This window comes from Narcine bancroftii, chromosome 11, assembly GCF_036971445.1.
Source record: "Narcine bancroftii isolate sNarBan1 chromosome 11, sNarBan1.hap1, whole genome shotgun sequence".
NCBI classification, from domain to species: Eukaryota; Metazoa; Chordata; class Chondrichthyes; order Torpediniformes; family Narcinidae; genus Narcine; species Narcine bancroftii.
This window is the reverse complement of record NC_091479.1, coordinates 84813399-84834582: the sequence shown is the minus strand read 5'-3', so window position 1 is coordinate 84834582 and position 21184 is coordinate 84813399. Positions and strand designations below refer to the sequence as shown.

Here is a 21184-nt window from a genome sequence, read left to right as displayed (position 1 = left end):
ATGCTAATAATGTGTGATTCAGTGGAAACCAATGAGCTTTTCCCTCTTCTGAATTGTAGATACCAGTTCCTTAATGTGCCAAATCTCAATCAGGGTCAGAAAAAAACATTTTCATAATTTTGCAGCTGGCTTGTCTTTGTGATAAAGGAGGGCTCACTTCACGTGACAGAAGATTACAGCAATAATTCTGTTTTAAAAGAATTTGTTAACAAAATACATGATTTAAAAAAAAGATGATAAAATGCAGAATATTTTTTGTTATTAATTCAGGTGACATCAGAAATGACTTGTACATAACACTGGAACGAGGTGAATATGAGAAAGGAGGCAAAAGTGTGGCCAGAAATGTGGATGTAACGATGTATGTTTTAGATAGTGATGGGCAGGTATTAAAGGTAAATAAATATTTAATCCTTGCTCTTTATTTTTGCTATTTTTAAAATAATGTGATACTTTCCACAAAAGACTGTCACAATAGATTTATTTCGGAAGAGGGTTATTTTGTGTTAAGATCGATGAAGTTGTTGTGTTTTGTGCTTGAGAACAGTTGGACTTTGTTGCCCCTATTATCACCTCCACTGTGGCTGCCTGCTTCCCATTAATTTGAAACTGGAAGCCAGACACATGAAGGGAAGAAAGGGTCAGAAAATAAGAAATTGGAAGAGGGGTAAATGTTTCACCCCATCAAATCTGTTACCTTATTTCTTCAGATGAATCCTGACTCAACGACAAGCACTTGCCTCATTCCATCAATTCTACTTTTGCAAATTTTCAGTGCAACCCACCTTACAATTTCCCTTTTATGAGGGTGACCATTCTTAATGTCCTTTACTGTTATGCCACAATGTGCTCTCTGACATCTTCAATTCGTCAAGCTTCCCCTCATGCTGGGCTTCCCCATCAGGAGAAATTTCCGACTAAATCCTTGTCTCAATCATCTGAGATACTTTTGATCAATCACTTCCGAAATTCTCTGTTCAATTGCAGACAGAATGCAACTATTCTGGACCTAGTGTTATTTTGTATTCCACCTAGCCCACCGTGTCTCTCCTGAGCTGTGAATAGAATACTGCGGTCAATCCAAAGCTTGACAGATTTGTCATGACTTCCTCCCCTCTATATTCTGATATGTTTCAAAAATAGCAATAGTGAGTTCATTATCTCATATATTGTACAATGTTTATGTGTACTGAAATTTTTGCCACAGCTGAAAAGACACTTAGTTTTTTTTAAAAAGTCAACCACAATAGCATGCATGAAATTAAAGAGATAATAATACAAAAATATCAAAAGATAATGAATATTCGTAGTCACCAGAGTGCAAAAGGAAAAGTCAAGTGGCTTTACAGGAGTGCAGGTCATCCTTTTTGTGGCGTCAGAATGTAATATTGGCCTGCCGCTGGCTTCACATAAATATCTTCAATAGACGAAAGGTCATGTTTGCTCCTTCTGCGCGATTGCATTGTTTTTCTTCAATTTTTTTTGTCACCAGATTTTAAAGTATTTTTGTATTTGCTCTCCTCCATATCTTGGGTAATTCAGTTTCTGTATTTTCTGCATCCATTCAGTCATACAGTATCTTGTAACTTCAGTTAATATGAGAAGCAAAGGATCATAAACAGCTTTTTTTTAATCCAAATGATTTATAAATGAAACCAAAAGTTGCATCAATGTTTCTGATCTTAAGGGAACTGCAGCAATCGGATCTCGTTAATTTACGTACAGATGCCTGTTTTTATTTCTAAAATTTTTATCACTTGTAGAGCAATGTCAGGACACATCTTAATTTTCAATTCAGTTTGTGTCTTACAATAGGTCAGTGCTGGCTTGTGTTTCCTCCTTCATAATGCTCCTGTGAAGCATTTGAGTGGCTATTATGCAAGCCCAGCCCCTCACTGACCAGTGGTGACATGACCTCAGACTGTGGTTCTGCCCCACAGAACCTTCATAGCGGTTGCATGATGCTTCATGCCTGCCTCAGAATGTACTCCTGTAGTTGGAAGATGTCAGGTGTGAACATTCACTTGCACACGAGCCCTGCACTGAAAGGAAAGTCGTGTTTGACAAGCCTATTGCAATTATTTTGAAGAGATCACAAGATGCAGTGGATGTGTGTTTGGACTTTAAAAAAGGCCATCAATGAGGTGTCACACATAAGGCTGCTAAGCAAGATGGGAACCTATGGATGTACAGGAAGGATACCAGCATAGGTTGAGCATTGGTAGAAGAAATAGACGGGCAGACTATTATTTATTATTAGATGGGGAGAAAATTCAAAATTCAGAGGTGCATAGTGCATTGGGAGTTCTTGTGCAGGATACTCTGAAGGTTACTCTCCAGGTTGAGTCAGTGGTGAAGTGGGCGAATGCTCCTATTCATTTCTAGAGGAATAGCATTTACGAGCAGGGTTGTAATGTTGAGACTATCGAAACTACTAGTGAGATCTCAGTTGGAGTACTATGTTCAATTTTGGGCACTTTATTTAAGAAAAGATGTGCTGACATTGGAGCTGGTTCAGAGAAGATTTTCAAGAATGATATGAAGAATGAAAAGGTTTGTATATGGGGAAAAAACAATTGTTGGCTCTTGGTCTACTTGTTGGAGTACTGAAGGATGAGGGCAGACCTCATAGAGGCATTTTGAATGGGCAGAGTAGATGTGGCAAGGAGGTTTCCCATGGTTGGGGAGTTGAGGACAAGAGGGCACAACTTCAGGACAAAAGGGCATCATTTTCAAACCGGCAGAAATTTTTTATCAGTCAGAGGGTAGTGAGTTTGTGGAACTTGTTGCCACAGGTGGTTGTGGAAGTGAGCTGGTTTGGTGCATTTAAGGCAGAGTTTGAGAGGTATTTGATTAGTCAAGGCATCAAGTGTTAGGGGAGTGGTATGAGTAGGAGGATGGATTGGTTCATGATTGGAATGGCGGAGCAGACGGTGGGCCAATGGCCCACCTTCTGCTCCTAATCCTTATGATTAACAAGTTTCAAGCAAACAAAAGTGCACCATTCACTGAATTGATACTTGACTCTGCATGATTGAGAACAGCTAGAGATGAAAGAGTTATATAGTTGGTCAGGACAAACTTTACTTAGAACACCGGTTCCCTTTTCAGGTTTTCCTGCCAAAAGTGCAATTCACAAGGAGGTGAGTGTTCATCCCATATTAAGAGCAGAATGCACTGAATTTGGGCTGTAAATGTTGGGATCAGAAGCAAAAAAAACAATCTGCTGGAGGAACTTGATGAATCCAGGAGAACCAGCAAGAGAAAAAGAACGATGAATGATTCTAACCTGAAACGTCAGCCATTCTTTTTCTCGCACTGGTACTGCATACCCTATTGAAGTCCTCTAGCTGTGTTTTTTAAAAAAAAATTAATTAAGCCTTAATTGTAGATGAAGGATCTGATGGGGAGCATCCCTTTCTATGCCTGCCAAGCAAAGCCTTGCAGTTTGTTTGGGAATTCTGATCCATTTTCTCTACTCCTTCACTCCTACCTTGTGGGTGTTTCACCTTCAAGTTGATGAGATGATTCCACTTTCAAAAGTGATGGCCACATTCAGATCTTGGTGATTTCTGTGTTTTTACTGACTTTTTGAAACAATGTTTTTGTTGTTTGAATTCCATTCACCCTTTAATTTAAAAATTCAAAATGCTGAAAATACTCAGTACGTCAGGCTGGATGTGTGGGAAGAGAATTATTTTGGCTCAGAAATGGGATGGGGTGAGGAAAGCTTGTTAAGCTACAGGGGGACTGCGATGGAGAAAGACTGAAGCAATATTGACTACTGCAACCTGGGGAAACTTGATTTATGAGTGTTTATCAGTCATTAATTTGTGATACGAACTGTGAGCTTGTTTGTTTTGTTTTCCTTTTCTATCTTTTGGAGTGAAGGGCATGACCAGCCAGTTTTGCCGTGCGTGTTTTCATGCTCTGCGTTTGCATTTCCTAGCTACTCCCATTTACTCAACCAGGTGACCATGGGGATTTTTTTTTACAGAGGTGTCCTCTTTCATCCCTTCCTTTCCTGCAGCTTCAACACACTTGACTTAATCCTTCCCAGTTTTGACAAAGAATCTTCAACTTAAAACATTTAATTCTGTTTCCCTAACCCAAAAATGATCCCTGACACAGAGTATTTCTCCGATTATTTATTTAATTTGTTTATAATTTCCTTTTAAAGTGTTGCCTGCTTTGGTCTTTATGGCAAATGCTATTTTCTCTCAACGTGTTTGTTTAATCACTTCCCATTACCTTTTGATACCACTCACAATTTTCTCATGTTTTCCTTTACTACTCTTTCTGCCAAACTTTGTTCATGAGAATACAACTGTTTTTTTGTTTCGTTTAAACTGTTTCTTTGAGTTTTTCTTTTTCATAAACTTTGTTCTTCTGGATTGCTCAATTACATAAGTAGATCTGCCCTTTTTGGGCTTGTGCATGTCTTCTCTTCTACCAATAACTTCTTTTAACTCTCCCACTGTGCATTGGTTAATAGTTCTGTCCAGTCCATTGTGGCCAATTTCTGCCTCATCTCTCTAAAGTCAGCATTTCTTAATCTGAAGCCTGAGTTACCCTTCACCCTCTTGAGGGAAGTATTATATATTATCCATGTCTGATCTCTAATAGTTGGGTGTTCCCTCACCATTGAATTATGAACTAATTAAAGTTTAATACACTTATCTTAAATTTTAATTTGGATTCAAACTTCTTTCAGGTAACTGGAGCAAGTTAATACTGTGTTTGCCAAAATATGTCCTCATCTCGTCGCCTTGTATAGAATATACACGTTTGATAACTGTGACTTGCTACTTATCTCAGTAAAGGATTAAATAAATTCAAATATACTTTATCTCTTGAATCTATTAAAATGTTGGTGGAGCTTGTCTCATTGTCTGATCATATTTTCTGCTGTTGGTTTCCTATTGATTGTATTTTATGCTCTGAATTCTGCTGCACTTTGAGTTTTGTTTCTTTCTCGTGTTCAGGAATATACATGCATCATAATTCCTTGACATTTTTTCTTTCAATCTGCAGGATTGTATTTCACTGGGATCTGGAGAAATGCCAGTGAGTGAGCACCATTCATTCGTGCTTTATCACAACAATAGCCCCAGATGGGGTGAGCTTCTGAAACTTCCTATTCCCGTGGATAATCTCCGGGGTGCACACATCCGCCTGGAATTCAGGCACTGTTCCAGTAAGCATCGACTCACATTCAGAATAGCCCAACATACTGTGATCATGTGAATTAAAAAATGCATTGTCACATTTAACACAGCTGGCCTGCAGAAGAATCTGTTCAAATGCGCCATTTAATTTTAAGTCTCTCCACATATTCTGTTCTATATTTCAGATGCAGAGGAAATTTACTACCCCATACATTCTTGTCATAATTGTTTGATGTAACTTTTAAAATGTGTGGACTTGTACCAGTTAATCTTGCATTATATGCTACTTGTTGAAGATTAATGGTAATGACTCATTACATTTGTTCCAACCAATATCTGTGGTGACCCGATTGAGCAACAATTTGCTTAATATTTTAAGAATGAATATACGATGACAGGGTACAATAAATATCGGCACTGATCTCCAAATTCTGAGCTAATTAGGTTATTTTCAGTTATTTATGTGACTGAATCATCCAAATGATCGTGTACCTTTTTAAAATGTAAAGCTGCAGACAAAACGTGCTTGTCTTTTTATAAATTTCCTCTTTTTTGGGGGGGGGGGGGTTGTAGTGACTTGAGTCCTTATTCATGTCAGTTCAAACAAGGTATTAAAAATAGTTGGCATGTGTGCAACAACTTCCCCAAGCCACGATAACAGTGGATTTTGTTTTGAACTGTGAAAATTCTGTGCTTACCAGTGTAGCAGTGAATCTGCATCTCATTTGCATAATGTTGCATGGAGGGGGCGGGGGAAGTAATGAATTTGGCACTTTGATGAAATTCAAATTCTATTTTGGGGATATCTCATTTTAGTCTCTCTAAATCCAAATAGAACTGCATCGCATGATATGTGAGTGTACTGATTTTCTAAAGGTAAAGGCACGGTGAAACAGTTGATGAGGTTTCTATTTCACAAATGAACCCAGTTTTTCAATTGGCAATGTCATAAATCACAAAAGATAATTTTGTTGTCCTTTTAACTATTAGCAAAATAGTTTGCATTTACTGCACAAATTATAGATGCATACAATGAACGAAATGCTTGTTACTGAAATGGGAATGGTTCCTGGTCTGGATGCATTGAGTAATTTTCCTTTTCACATGAGATGTATTTCACCGCTGAAGTGCCTCTGCTATTTATCATTTTTATTGGTACCATCCTGATTTGGTTCGACCAAAATGGCCATTCGTGTCTGTTGAACTTGTCGTTTTCTGCCCCACATTCTGTCTCCACCACCACACACAAAAAAACCCTAATTTAAACAATCGATCTTTGGATCTCTTATCAAGTATATGTGAAAGCAAGGTCATAGAATATGAATACATCCTCATTGATACGAGTTGGGGTGATTACACTGCTTATGGAGAAGCTCTGGAATAATTCTTTCACTTTTGTATTCTTGGAAAGATGTATTTTTGACAGTGATTTGGTGGATCTTTTGTCATAATATTTAACTGTTTTTATTTTGTTCTCAGCAAAAGAAAAAGGAGAAAAAAAGCTTTTTGGATTTTCCTTTGTTCCACTGATGCAAGAAGATGGCAGAACATTACCAGATGGTATTCATGAACTCTTGGTCCACAAGGTAATTGCTCTTGAAGTTCAACGGAATGAATAGGCATTATAATGTCTGAATGGAAAAAAAAAGGGTAGAAGGTCATGGATATGTGGTAGGGAAGAGTTAGATTGTTATGGAATAGGTTTATATGGACTGGCAAAACATTGGGTTGAAGGGCCTGTTCTGTGCTATAATCTATGTTCATTGTCTCCATGATTTCATCATGTCTCATAAAAAGTGTCAGTCTCTGAAGTCATGTTGGAAACCATTCCTTTTCTCAATCATTTCACTAATTTAATTTTTGCTGGAAAAAAGTTCTTTGAGCAAGCGAACTACATTAGACTAAGGTATTAGTCAGTCAGAGGCAGAGGGCTTAGACAAGGAAAGGTGACAACAGATGCTTGAGTCAGGAGCAAATAAACAATCTGGGGGAGAAACTTGGTGGGTTAAATAGCATCAGTGAGGAATAAAACAAATTGTTGTCTTTCCTGGTTGAAATTGTTCACCAAGACTTGGAAAGGATTGGCTCATTTGTGTTGTGTCCTTTGACCTCACTGAGGTGTTTGCTTCCAAAGTAAAGGCAACTTGGTAACTGGAGATCCATTTATTGTGGTATGAGCAGTTACTATTTTCACATAAATTAGATACCCTGTCATAAACCTTTTAATGGAGGCACAAGATGCTGCAGATGCTAGAATCTGGAACTTGAAGCAAACCACCAGAGACCGTCTATAGGGAATAGGAATTGTTGACTTTTTGGGTCAAGACCTGCATCACGAATGAAAAGGTAGAGGAAAGAGGATCAATATAAAAAAGACAGGAGGAGGGGTGAAATAGGGTCCAGTAGGTAGAATTGGAGGATGATGAGTAGAAGTGGGAGGGGAGATCAGCAAATGAATGATGGGTGGAAGTAGACAAGGTAAGATGGAACCAGGTGGGGTTCAGGCTGGTTAAAGGTAGAGACAGTTGCTGGAAGGTGATAAGTTGGGGGGGGGGAGGGGAACACAAAATATCAGTACCAGAACCTGATCAGTGAGGAATATGATAGTGGGAACAGTTCAGGGGCAGAAAAACACATTGAACCAGATGGGGAAGGGGATCTGCTGGGAGAAATCTGCGGGTAGTAGATGGAAGAGACTAAAAAATGGGTGATGGCAGATGCAGGGAGCTATGAGAAAGGAAAGAATACTGGGAGGACTGGAGGTGGATTGAAGGAAAGAAAGAGGGGAATCCCAGGAGGTCATGATTATCTGGAATTGGAAAATTCAATGTTCATACCACAGGATTGCAGACTATCCTGGCAGAGTATGAGACATTATTCCTCCAGTTTGCATGAAGCTATACGCTGGGAGCAGAGAAGGCAGAAGATAGACAGCAGATGGTTGTGGGAATGGGAAGGGAAGTTGAAATTGCATGCATCCAGGAGCTTGGAGTTGCTATGGCGGACAGAAGACGTCTTGTGCAAACCGGTCACCATTTTGTACTTGGTCTCAATGATGTTCAGGAGGCCAAAAGAAACTCTTCATGCAGTGGACAAGGTTGGTGGAGGTGCATGTCAATCTCTTCCCGACTTGGAAGGGCTGATTTGGTCCCTTGATGGTGGTGAGGGAGATGAGGTCTGAACACTGCAGTGACTCTTGCAGTTTCAAGGGGAAGGGGCAGGGTTTAGAAAGAGCTGGATGGGCAGGGATAAGTAGGCCAGTGAGTCACCCAAAAAGAGAAGCCAGCAGAGGGTGGGAAGAGTTGAGGAGAGGAAGATGTCGCTCTTTGGTGGCATCTGTCTGAACTGATGAAAATGATGTAGAGGCTAGTTAGTTGAGGATGAGGGAAACTATCTCTGTTGTGTTTTGATTGGGGGAGAGGGTGGAGGGAAGAAGACTGAGGAAATCATCCATTAACTTCAGTGGAAAGGGAGCCACATTTCCTGAAGAGGGAAGACATTTCCGATGTCCTGGAATGGAAGTGTTTATTTTGAGAGCAGCTGCAGCAGAGACTGAGGAGGTGAGAGAAAAGGATGGTATCTTTACAAAAGTCAAGGAAGGAAGAAGTGTTCTGCAGATAGCTGGATTGATAGTAAATGTCAGTGAATAGTTTGTCTCTGGAGATGGCGATCCAGAAACTGGAGAGAAGAGTTGGAAAAACAAGTGAAGTTGAGACCTGGGTGTAAGCTAGCATCAAAGGCAATAAAATTGATGAATTCCATGTCGGTGCAGGAGGCAGCATCAGTGCATTTGTTGATATAACAGAAATGGTGAGGGAGTGGTACCAGGAACCATTTGAACATAACTGTTCTACATAGCTAATGAACAGGCCATTGGAGTTCAGGGAATTGGAGGTTGTCAAAATGTGGCAAAAAATGGATAATGTAAGACAAGATAAAGTAAACATGTGTGGAGGTTTAATTCAGTGGGGTAAGAGCAGATAAACATTGAGCCAACTAGTTCAGTCCTGTTTGTGGATCTTGGGTGAGAGAGAACCGAGAAGTGGAGGGTTGGACATTGTCAGTTTGGAGGCTGTGGAGGGGAGATCACCTGATGTGATGACATCTGTGACACTGCAGGAAACAATGACCTGGTGTTAATTGGTGTGTCATGGTCCAGGGGTAGGTAGGTCAAGGGGTATGAGAGTTGCCTTTTGGATTCTGCAAGGTTGAGGTCAGTCTGTCAACCTACAAAGACACTGCCCTTGTCTGTTGGTGCAAAATGAATAGAACATTGTGCATTTGGATGGGGTGTGAGGGAGTGGAGAAATTGAGGCGGTTATCGTCACAGCATCAACTGGAAATGAAAAATTTGAGAAGATAGAAGACCTGGGGAGTGCAAGAGGAAGAAGAGTGTTGAAGACACTAGATGGGATCATCAGTGGGGAGTGAGAAATAGGCACAAAGGTGGAGACAATGGAGGAGCTCGACCTCTTGAGTGGCATGAACTTGTAATATCCAGCAAGGTTATTGCTGGAAGGCTGGGTCAATTCAGTCCCAGCAAAGCTGTCAGATTGAACATTTTATGGTTGATGTTACAGTTAGCACAACACCTTTACAGGACCATGATTCGAATCCCACGCTGCCTTTAAGGAGTTTGTACATTCTCCCTGTGTCGGTGTGGGTTTTCACTGGGGTGGGTCATTTCCTCCCACCATTTGAAATGTACCGAGGGCGTAGGTTAATTGGGTATAAATTGGGCAGAATGGACTTGTGGTCCAAAATGGGCTGTTATCATGCTGTATATCTAAACTTAAAATTTATATCTCCATTTTCTAGAATTAATGGCATTATTCTGTGACCAAATTAAACTTCATGCTGTATTACTGATGTACTCCATCACCTATCCAAAATACAAATTCATGAATGATAAAGTTTGCACCACTGTCAACTAGGGAGAAACATGCAACATTTGTATTGTCTCCATGGCCTTGAATGCCATCAGTTCTGGTGGAGATAGACAACTTTCCGTGTAACATTATTGTCAGAAATTAATTAAAAAGTCAGTTAAAACACTTTTATTTTGCAGTGTGAGGAAAACACAAACTTTCAGGATCCTACTCGCTACCTCAAACTTCAATATTGTAAAGGGAACAATCAGCCAGTTAAAGCTTCTAAGGAGACATTTTGGCTCTCATCATTTCTGTGTTCAACTAAACTCACTCAGAATGGTGAGGAAATTTCTTTGGTTTCAATTTTTTTGATTTTGTTTGTGATCTTTAGGAATCAGTTTCTATTCACAGGAGGTGGGGGGGCAACATTGCTGAAGAGGGTGATTCAATAGTTTGCAACTCCCAACTTCCTTTTTCCCCAAAGGAAGATGGTAGAAAGAACCTATGCATCATGAATAAGTCAAATTGGACAATTGTGCTATGACTAAAGTCAGTGTAACACATCAACCACAAGTTGGGGGTTTGTTCACCTTGATCTTCTGTTCCAAAGCAGTTCACACTTATTATTTTGAATATTGTTATTGACTGAACAATTTTCATCTTTGGGAAAGAATGCCAAATTTAAGCTGGGTTGATGCACACATTTCATAAATTGCTGAATATACCTTGGCTATTATGACCTATGTCTGGTACCACTCTTTAGGAAGGGTGCAGTGCAGATATCCAAGAAAGATGCCGCAGATGATGTCAGAAGTTGCATGGCAAGAAGTTCTGCTAGTTTACAATTAAGGAATGACTAAAATACTCAACATTTGATCAATCTGATCAGAAGAAATGAAAATGCTTTGGTACTGAGAGCAGGGATTTAAGCCAATAGTCAAGCAATAGAAAGGAAAAAAATGAGAATTTGTAGGGCTTTAAAGGAAGAATAGGGGAATGGCTTTTTTCAGGATTCCTCAACTCAGAGTTTTGATGGATGAATTGCCTACTGTGCTATGATAATTCTGAGGTTCTACTACAACATCAGAAGCAAAAACAAAACCTTGTCTGCTCATCCCAACTGCTGAAGGTACTTTTACCTGTTTCTGATCTTTTTTTTTGTTCCTCTTAGTTCTCACTCAAGTTATCCTCTGACTACTTTCACTCAATATTACCAATGTAGTCATGATTATTTTCAATTGGGAACCACTTGGTTCTGTACAAGTTTGTGAAGAACAAAGTGGGGATGATCCAAGTGCACAATGTTGCAAACATAGCTCTCGATGGATATCATGATTGCTTAAAGCACATTATATGCATGGAGATGCTGTGCACGTTAAGTCCAATTGATTATCGGAGCTGTTTTTCTCATGGTATACGCAGAGGAAGAGGAATTTATTTCCATAGTTCACAAACATTTGCACAAGTGAAAATGATTTGAAAATAACTGAGTAATTGTTCAGGAAAGGAATTTATTTTAGACTTTCTACTTTTGCACATATGAAAAATCTGCATTCGAAGAAATTGTAGGGAGAAGGTTATGAAGATGTGTTGCAAATACAATTCTAATCTTGGGAAAGACCATTTTGACCCTTGTCATTGATTTTGAAGGTAAAATATCATGGTTGCAGTTTGCCCGAATCAAAGTTTTTACTCCATCTAAGAAACACCATAGTTTGCAAATTCTAAGGATTCTCCTGAGAGTAGAAACAGAAAATACTTCAAAACAACTATGGAAAGAAAAAGTCAATGTTTTGATACTGCGGCCCTTCAGCAGAAGGGCACCCCTTTGTTTTCCAGTGTTGAGCAGCACATCTTCAACCTAAACAGTACTGTCACTCAAAGATTCCAATTAACTGCATGTACTTACTGTCCCAAATGCCAACTCTTCTTCCAAGTGACCTGTTTTGAAAATACTGGATCACTGACTGAATTATACTTTGAACTTGGAACATAAAGGACTGATTTTTTTAAAATTACAGTACACAACTCTGTTGTCTGCTTTTTCTCATGCACTCTTGAATAACTTTGTCTTTACACCTCTGTAAGGCCTCTATGGATGCTTTCACAATGGACTCCTGATCAATGATCTCATTGACACTGTAATGCATTTAATTGCAGCTCAATGGTGAAATAAACAAATGGGAACTATTATTGGTAAACCACTTAGAATGTCAATACTAGACACACCTTGATTTTGTAAAAAGGAGCCTAATTTTCACAGAATTTCAATAAAGTACATGTTATTGGAGATATTATCAACTCACTATCCACATTGATGGGAACAGCAGTTTCCATCTGCTTTGCAATTTTGCCACCACATGTATCATTTGATCCTTTTTAAAATTGTTTGGCATGCAACCTTTGCATGCATTGCCCACACTTCTAGATTACGTCCACAGGGGAGGGTTTCATGTTTAGCTGCTTAGCTCCCTTTTTAAACCAGATTTTATATTCCTCAGCAGATTGTCAATGGGCAACTCCATGTGTAACGGCCCAGTCCATCATTCATCCTCCACTGAGCATCAGAGATGTGGAATAAGCAATCGACCTTCTGTATTGTTGTTTGCTAAGTCCATTAACAGTTGTTTCAAAAATTAAAGACTTTTTACAGAGAACTGCTTCAGTGTCTTCCCAGCTTTATATGTTCTGAAATTTGATGTGTTGCACGAACTGGGCTTGTGTATGTCACTGTTTGTACAGACAAATGATAGCAATAAAACGTCCTTTCTTTAAACACTCAGTTAACAGAATGCTGATAAAAGATTATATCAAATGTCATGGTACATTTAAAAGGGCAATCTCATTCAAAAACTGCACAAACAGAATGCCAAAGCTCCAGTATTATCAATCAACATGTTGCCAGTTTCTCTCTCTCATAAAACCATGAAAGGATGTAAATGCTTCTAAGTTCAGTGAGGGGTGCTGGACAAAGTGACGACTCTCTGCCTGCCTTACGGTAGACAGAAGTTAAAGAATTTCATGTATGTTACATTCTAAATGTAGTATTACACAACAATAACGGAACCTTTACCTTGTATGTTTTCAAATTATATCAAGAAAACTTACTACAAGTTGTAGTTTGGTATGTCAATTGGCTATGCAGTCTAGTGGTAGAATCTGGTAGTTGATGAGAGTAAATCTGGATTATGTACATGGTGTCAACTTTGTGGGTTGAAGGGCTTATAACTGTTGCCATATGATCCTATGAATCGCAAAATATCTCAACATCAGGATGACATACGACTTGGCAGGGGAACTATTGAATAACTTAAATTTGTTTCCTAATCTGATAAAAAGCAAGCCTCTATTTTCTCCCTCTGCAGTTGCTGCAGTGTAATTTCCACTATTCCCTTTTCATTGTACAAGAATGAAATCTTCAACAAAATTATTTTTACGTCTAAGTAATATGAAGACAAATTTGCTTGCTCTTTTGATGGAAACAATCAAAAGTTTTAAAAAAATTGTTTAATTGTCAAATTTTGCACAATGTGTTCACATTTTGTAAATCTTTTAATTTTAAGGGGATTTGCTCGATTTTTTGAAATGGAGAGCCCAGCCAGAAAGAATATGTGACATCCTCTCAAAATTCAAAGATATTGATGGTGCAGAAATAGTCAAGGTAGATTGTATTGCATTGTTCAAATGTTATATTTCATCTAGACATCATCTAAAGTGACTTTGATTTGTTGGGCAAACCAGTAACTACAATTTCATTTCATTCCAGTTTTTGCAAGACACACTAGATGCATTATTTGGAATTTTGGATGAGAATCCACAACAATATGGATTGAAAGTTTTCGATTCATTGGTGAATGATTTTTTTTTTTCCCCCCCTCCCGATTTAATTTTCAATTCAATGGTAAATTTCCCTTGCATAATTTAGTTTTTATTTAGATTATTTTTTCTGTTAGAAAATAAATTCTATTGAAGCTTACTTAAACCACTGTTTGGAAAAATAATTGTTCACTCATTTAGTCTTTCATTTTAATTTGCAGACTGCAAACGATGGTGTTCCAAACAAACATGATGCTGGTTTAGATGAGGTTCATTTGACTGCATGTATTAAGAACACTTTGTTTTTGACAGGTTCACATAATAAATTTGCTGCAGGATATCAAGTTTCAGCATTTTAAACCAGTTATGGATACGTACATTGAAAGTCATTTTGCAGGAGCATTGGCCTACAGGTAACTGTCCGATGCATCTTTCTCTAAATTCATAGCATCTTGGAATCTCACTAGGGTTCTATCTGAAAATCCCATGTGATGTTCTTTTTAGATGACCATTTTTACAAATTAAAAATATATTGGATTAGCCTGAAAATTCAGAAATCTTAAAGTATTATATTTGAGCAATGTGCTTAGTACCACTGTTACTGGATACCGTCCTTCAACTGTGGCACCAATATCATGAAGACGGGCTGTAATGGACTCTCCAAGTCCAACAACCGTGCTCCTATGCCAGCCAGTTTATCTGTAAGTGTAACTAGATCACTAAGTTGTCGTCTTGCAATCTTACTGGTCACCGTGTCCATGCTAATTTACCAGCATTTGGTCCTCGGCATTCTATGCATTTGGCAAATCAAGATACTTTTTAAAAGTTGGAAGAGAACCTGCCATTCTCTATCCAATCAGGTAGCGCATTCCAGATGTGAGGGGAAAACGGAATGTTTGTGCAAAATCCATCACGGAGAACATCATGGTATTTTAAACAAACACAAGTGTCAGTGTGATTTGTTTAGCTTGTGGGTAATTTGTGTTATTACTTAGTTACAGTTTTGACTTTGAGTCAGTAGATTCTGGATCCAGAGATCTGGGAAGAAAATCTTGGCTGAAAATCTAATTTGCAATCACCAAAATGCTAAGTTGCTGATGGTCTCTTTGATTTTGATGAGTGATGAGATCAATGCCCTGGCTGCTTGCCCATGTAGAAGAATTCCATATTTCTGTGTTGATGATGGACAAGAAAGTAGCTCTCTGGCTTAGCCAAGAGTGGCCTTTCGAAATAAAAAAAAAATTAGCAAATCTGGAACGGCTCAGCTGTTCAGGCAGCATCGATGGACTGTGAAACTGAGCTCATGCTTCTGATCAAAGACTATTCTTCAGAAATGTTTCCAATATTTCCTGGATTGATCTTTCTCCAAAAATTACTTGATTACCATTGCATTGCTGTTGGTGGGAATTGGGGGAAAAATAGACTGCTGCACTTCCTCCATTAAAACAGCAATTCTACGACCAACTCCAGAGAACTTCAGGATGTCCTGTGGTCATAAAATACACCATATAAAGGCCATACCTTTTTTTTTAAACCTTCAAAGTTCCAAATGTTGAAGGCCCCAAACTGAGATGAAGATATTTCTGAATGCAGATAATGACAATTGAAGCAAAAATCACTGAATCTTATTGCAAACATGAGAGAAATTGGTTTAAATACGTTTGATGTGAATCTTGTTGGAGAAACTGGACCATCAAGTCAAACAAATATTGAATTTGATGGAGAAGAAATTGTTTATTTAACAATGCAATATTTTAAATGTTGCAGGGACCTCATAAAAGTGCTGAAAAGATACATTGATCGTTCAATAGAAGCAGAGAGACAAGAGCACATTCAAGATGTGTTGAGGGTAAGACTTTGTATCCAATATTTAATGTTAATTACTCTTATTCAAAGGTGCACTGAAGTTCTCATTGAGAAAAGTTGAAGTAAGTAGAGAAAAGTGGGATGTTTTTGACATCCTCTGTAAAGCACTATTGAATAATTCAGCTGCTTACTATAGAGCCAGCAACATTGATTGTTCGGGGCACCCATTCAACTTGTACCAGAATAATGGGAGGCCACCTACACTTACTGTTTAAGAAGTGAATCTAATGGCACCTCTTCACCTGTGGTGTTCATTGCATATATTATTTCTACGTCAATGTCTGTGTTGGCTTGCTTCTTCTTGAGCAACCATCCACCAGGACGTCGAAGATTAAGCTTTTGCGTATCTATAGAATGTGAAGGTGCAGCACTGATCCATTGTGTGCCCACCAAACATGCCAGGAAAGATCAAGATTCATTTATTTGTGTTTAGTTAATTTTTGTCTTAATTTCTTTTCAGCCACTTGTTTTGCACCGAAACGTCACTTATTTTATTTCCTCAAAATTAAATTAATACTGGAGATTATAATTTTTAAAAATCTTCCTCTTTGATAGTTTTATCATCTTGGTTTCTCTTTTGCTTTCTGTTCATGATTTCACCATATCTTCCAACCGACACTTCTAGGTTTAGGCAGAGATTTTCTTTTTAAGGATTCTTTTTACAAATAATTTTAGAGATACAGTACGGTAACTGGCCCTCCGGCCTACGAGTCCGTGATGCCCACATACACCCATGTGACAAATTAACCTTCAAACCTCGTATCCTATTGGAGGGTGGGAGGAAACCGGACCACCTGGAGGAAACCCACGCGGACACATGAAGAATATACAAATTCCTTAGATAGCGCCAGATTTAAACCCAGGTCACTGGCAGTATAATAGTGTTGTGCTAACCACTACATTAACCGTGCTGCCCAAAATCTTCATCTGATATTTTGAAGAATCTTCTTATGATTTGCCACATGTATAGTATTGATACTCCCCTGTGGAAGATGCTGCACATTATTGACTGCCTGGTGATGTAACAATTTAGGGATAGCCCATTGGGTATATTGGCATGCTCTTTTACCTCAAGATCATTTCCTGCACAATTCCCATATCTATTTCCTTAATGTTTAGAAATCTATCAATCTCTGTTGAAGATACTTAGCCATTGAGCTTCGCAACTCTCTTGGAAATCGAATACCAAAGGCTCACCATCCTTTGGGTGAAATAATTTATTTTCATTTTAGTCCCACAATGTCAGATTTGTTTTTGATACCTTTGACCCTGATTCTGGACGTTCATCCAGTGAAAACATCAGCTCTGCAAGTACCCTCTCAGCCCCCTAAGAATGTTAATCAGTTCTCATATGGCAAACCTCAGAAATCAAGCTGTGAGCCTTGATCTGTTCTGAACATATCTGTCCTTGGATAGGGAGGCTGGACCAGTGTGCAATATTCCAATTATGTTCTTGTCAGAATCCTACATAATTGGAATAAAATATCTTTATTTTTGTACTCTCATCCTGTTAAAGGTCAACATACTACCTGCTTTCCTAATTGCTTGCTCAGTTTGTCTAATAATTTGCCATGTTTCATGTACAAGTATTCTCCAGACCTTCTAAAAGACCAATGCCTTTCAATCAATCAACAGCTACAACTAATCTACCTTTTAATTTTTTTTCGACAAAAGTCAATGACTTTTTTCTTAAACTTTTTTCCAACTTCCTGACTGTCCTGAGGGCCACCTAGTTTTGCATTATCTGCACAGTTGAATAAATTTGACTTGAGTGCCCTCATCCAACTATTAATATGGATTGCAAACAACTGGAGCCTCTTCACAGATCGTTGTGGCATCTTGCTGGCCAAGCTTAAAAGAAACCCATTTATTTCTGCTCTGTTGACCAATCTTAAATCTGCATCAATATATAATTCCAAAGTAGAAACAGCTAAAGTGTATACAATGTTTTTTTTTACTTTATCTGGTGTCTATAAAATCTAATCCATGATATAAAAAAATATAAAAATGTGTGTTTGTTTCATTTTGTTAATACGTTCATTAAATGTTGAAAACTTAAGTTGCAGTCGACCATCTAATTCTTTATACCCTGGAAAGTTTGAAATTAGTGTAGTTTTACAGTGGAGAACCCTGAGCTGTTTTGACCAGCAGAAATGTCTCATCATGAATTAATTTATGTCTAATATTACAAAGTTTCTCTATTAATTCCAGAACAGTGATGTATTAATTTATGTATCATCCAGTGAATGGTTCTAGATACTAATTTGAGATCAAATATTTTAATAGCGGTACATATGTTGTGTTACTCTGTATGGAGCGTAAAATAACATTGTACTGAGGCATTCATTAGTGAAGCTCTTAATGGGAATCTGAAGCACTTGGAATTCCATCCAGTTGCGAGCCGAGAAAACGTAATCCTACAGATCTGGTTGTGAGCCAGATTGTGATATGGCAAGAACATCTTGAGGAGATTTCATTTGAGACCATACAACTTTGATGCTCCAACAAGAAGTGTCTGACATTTGTAACTAATTGAATATGTTTTTGTGAGCTGATAAATAGTGAACAGCCACAAATTAATGATTTTTTAAAAAAAAACCAGCAGAAACATTAGTAATGACTGAGCTTTATGTAGTTGCTCTACCAAAATAAAATGTTCCAATTTAGCTTCAAAACTTTTTTTTAATATTCAATGATTTTTGGGGATCTCAAATATGGATACAAACCAATTCATTCAGATTATCTTGGTAGGGTTTGGGTAAATTAAGGGAGCCTAATTTTTAATACTATTGTGATTCTGTTATTGAAATTAGAGCATTAGTCTTTCTGAGTATTGACTGTTTTTGAAAGTTTTGGTCACATGATATGCTGACTTCGAATAAATCGATGCAGGTTCCAATTGATTTCTGTATTTGAGGTGATGCAACAATGTTTTGACATAGACTTGCAGTCTAGACAAGCTATAATGAACCTAAATAATATAGACCTAGATCTACTGATCAATTTAAAGAACAGTGAGTCACTCCAAGAATGAGATTTTTTGTTTGAAGTTTGTGTCGTGCAACTGGCAATCTGCCAATTGATTTCATATTGCTGTGAAGTGAGTGATTAATGCCATTCTGCAAAGGCCCAATTATGAAGAATACCTTCAAAACAGTAAAGCAGTTCTGCAAAGCTTGAACTCTTGATTCATATAATTGTAAAATGCTCATAAACTAATCTAGTCGTGCTGTGGAATGTACTTGCTTTCTGTGTTATGACTCTTGACTGTTTGAAAATTATGAGGCATTCCATCAATTTCACAACAATCTATTAGCCATTATTAAATTATAATTCCAGGCACAAGAATATATATTCAAGTATATAGTTCATTCTCGGAGCCTGTACACTCTTGCAACTGGTGGACTGAATGAAGAAGAATTTCAAAGTAGCATTTATGAACTATTTCACTCAGTGAGATATTTCCTTTCCATTGAAAGCCAGGGATCATCCATCATTACTCAAACTCAGGTAAGCCGCATGTCCTTAACCATGTAATAACTCTGCGTGATGGTAAGCAATAATTGGGAACTGCCAATTTTCAGCATGGTGTGACTTTTTTCCTGCGCAAGTGGGGATGCATGGGTGCAGGTAGAGGTGTGTGAATTCAATAAGACTCCAATAATTCAAAATGCTTTGGAGTTTATTGGTACCAGATGAGCAAATCTTCCACATTAACAGATGTTAGACTGTATCAAACTGCCCAATCTTCATCTCTTTGAAGCAAAGATAGAACACAGCAGAATTTTCATTCCTTCAGAAGATCACAACTGATTTTTGTTTGTTTCCCGGTTGGTTTTGAAAGTGATTTAAAAAAAAAAAATAAATAAATTCGAATGAGATTCATCAACAGAAAGATGGCTACAAGTTTGTTTATTGCTGTTTGCATCATGTGCTATTCTGATTATTATGAGATTTGGAGGCCATTCTGGCAATCCTTTTAAGGTTGCTTCAACTGTTCCAGAATTGCTGACGATGAACTGGTTTTCTTGTCTGTACTTCATTCAATTTTCTTCACTATTGGAGTCAGTCTAAAAGGAAATGGAACAGAATGTAAATCAGGAAATGGAACAGAATGTAAATCAGGAAATGGAACAGGATGTAAATCAGGAAATGGAACAGGATGTAAATCAGGAAATGGAACAGGATGTAAACCAGGAAATGGAACAGGATGTAAACCAGGAAATGGAACAGGATGTAAACCAGGAAATGGAACAGGATGTAAACCAGGAAATGGAACAGGATGTAAACAGGAAATGGAACAGGATGTAAACAGGAAATGGAACAGGATGTAAATCAGGAAATGGAACAGGATGTAAATCAGGAAATGGAACAGAATGTAATCAGGAAATGGAACAGAATGTAAACAGGAAATGGAACAGAATGTAAACAGGAAATGGAACAGAATGTAAATCAGGAAATGGAACAGAATGTAAATCGGGAACTGGAAAAGAATGTAAACCGGGAAATGGAACAGGATGTAAACCGGGAAATGGAACAGGATGTAAACCGGGAAATGGAACAGGATGTAAACCGGGAAATGGAACAGGATGTAAACCGGGAAATGGAACAGGATGTAAACCGGGAAATGGAACAGGATGTAAACCGGGAAATGGAACAGGATGTAAACCGGGAAATGGAACAGGATGTAAACCGGGAAATGGAACAGGATGTAAACCGGGAAATGGAACCGGATGTAAACCGGGAAATGGAACCGGATGCAAACCGGGAAATGGAACAGGATGCAAACCGGGAAATGGAACAGGATGCAAACCGGGAAATGGAACAGGATGCAAACCGGGAAATGGAACAGGATGCAAACCGGGAAATGGAACAGGATGCAAACCGGGAAATGGAACAGGATGCAAACCGGGAAATGGAACAGGATGCAAACCGGGAAATGGAACAGGATGCAAACCGGGAAATGGAACAGGATGCAAACCGGGAAATGGAACAGGATGCAAACCGGGAAATGGAACAGGATGCAAACCGGGAAATGGAACAGGATGCAAACCGGGAAATGGAACAGGATGCAAACCGGGAAATGGAACAGGATGCAAACCGGGAAATGGAACAGGATGCAAACCGGGAAATGGAACAGGATGCAAACCGGGAAATGGAACAGGATGCAAACCGGGAAATGGAACAGGATGCAAACCGGGAAATGGAACAGGATGCAAACCGGGAAATGGAACAGGATGCAAACCGGGAAATGGAACAGGATGCAAACCGGGAAATGGAACAGGATGCAAACCGGGAAATGGAACAGGATGCAAACCGGGAAATGGAACAGGATGCAAACCAGTGGTTCTCAACCTTTTTCTTTCCACTCACATACCACTGTAAGTATTCCCTAAGTCATAGGTGCTCTGTGATTAGTAAGGAATTGCTTAAGGTGGAAAGAAAAAGGTTGAAAAACCACTG

At 38.5% G+C, this 21184-nt stretch overlaps 1 protein-coding gene across 7 annotated transcripts in view; it reads left to right on the top strand.

The window, feature by feature from the left end:
- Positions 1-21184, top strand: part of LOC138746060 (dedicator of cytokinesis protein 4-like) — a 282285-nt gene that overhangs the window by 137359 nt on the left and 123742 nt on the right. For all 7 annotated transcript variants that reach the window (XR_011346681.1, XM_069903813.1, XM_069903812.1 and 4 more), the window contains exons 14-22: positions 271-395; positions 5035-5197; positions 6648-6754; positions 10237-10378; positions 13603-13700; positions 13806-13889; positions 14168-14268; positions 15623-15704; positions 19061-19231. Coding sequence is in view for 6 of the 7 variants with exons in the window: in XM_069903813.1 (XP_069759914.1) it covers positions 271-395; positions 5035-5197; positions 6648-6754; positions 10237-10378; positions 13603-13700; positions 13806-13889; positions 14168-14268; positions 15623-15704; positions 19061-19231 (1073 nt within the window). In the remaining variant the exon portion in view is untranslated. The remainder of the gene's footprint in view (positions 1-270; positions 396-5034; positions 5198-6647; positions 6755-10236; positions 10379-13602; positions 13701-13805; positions 13890-14167; positions 14269-15622; positions 15705-19060; positions 19232-21184) is intronic.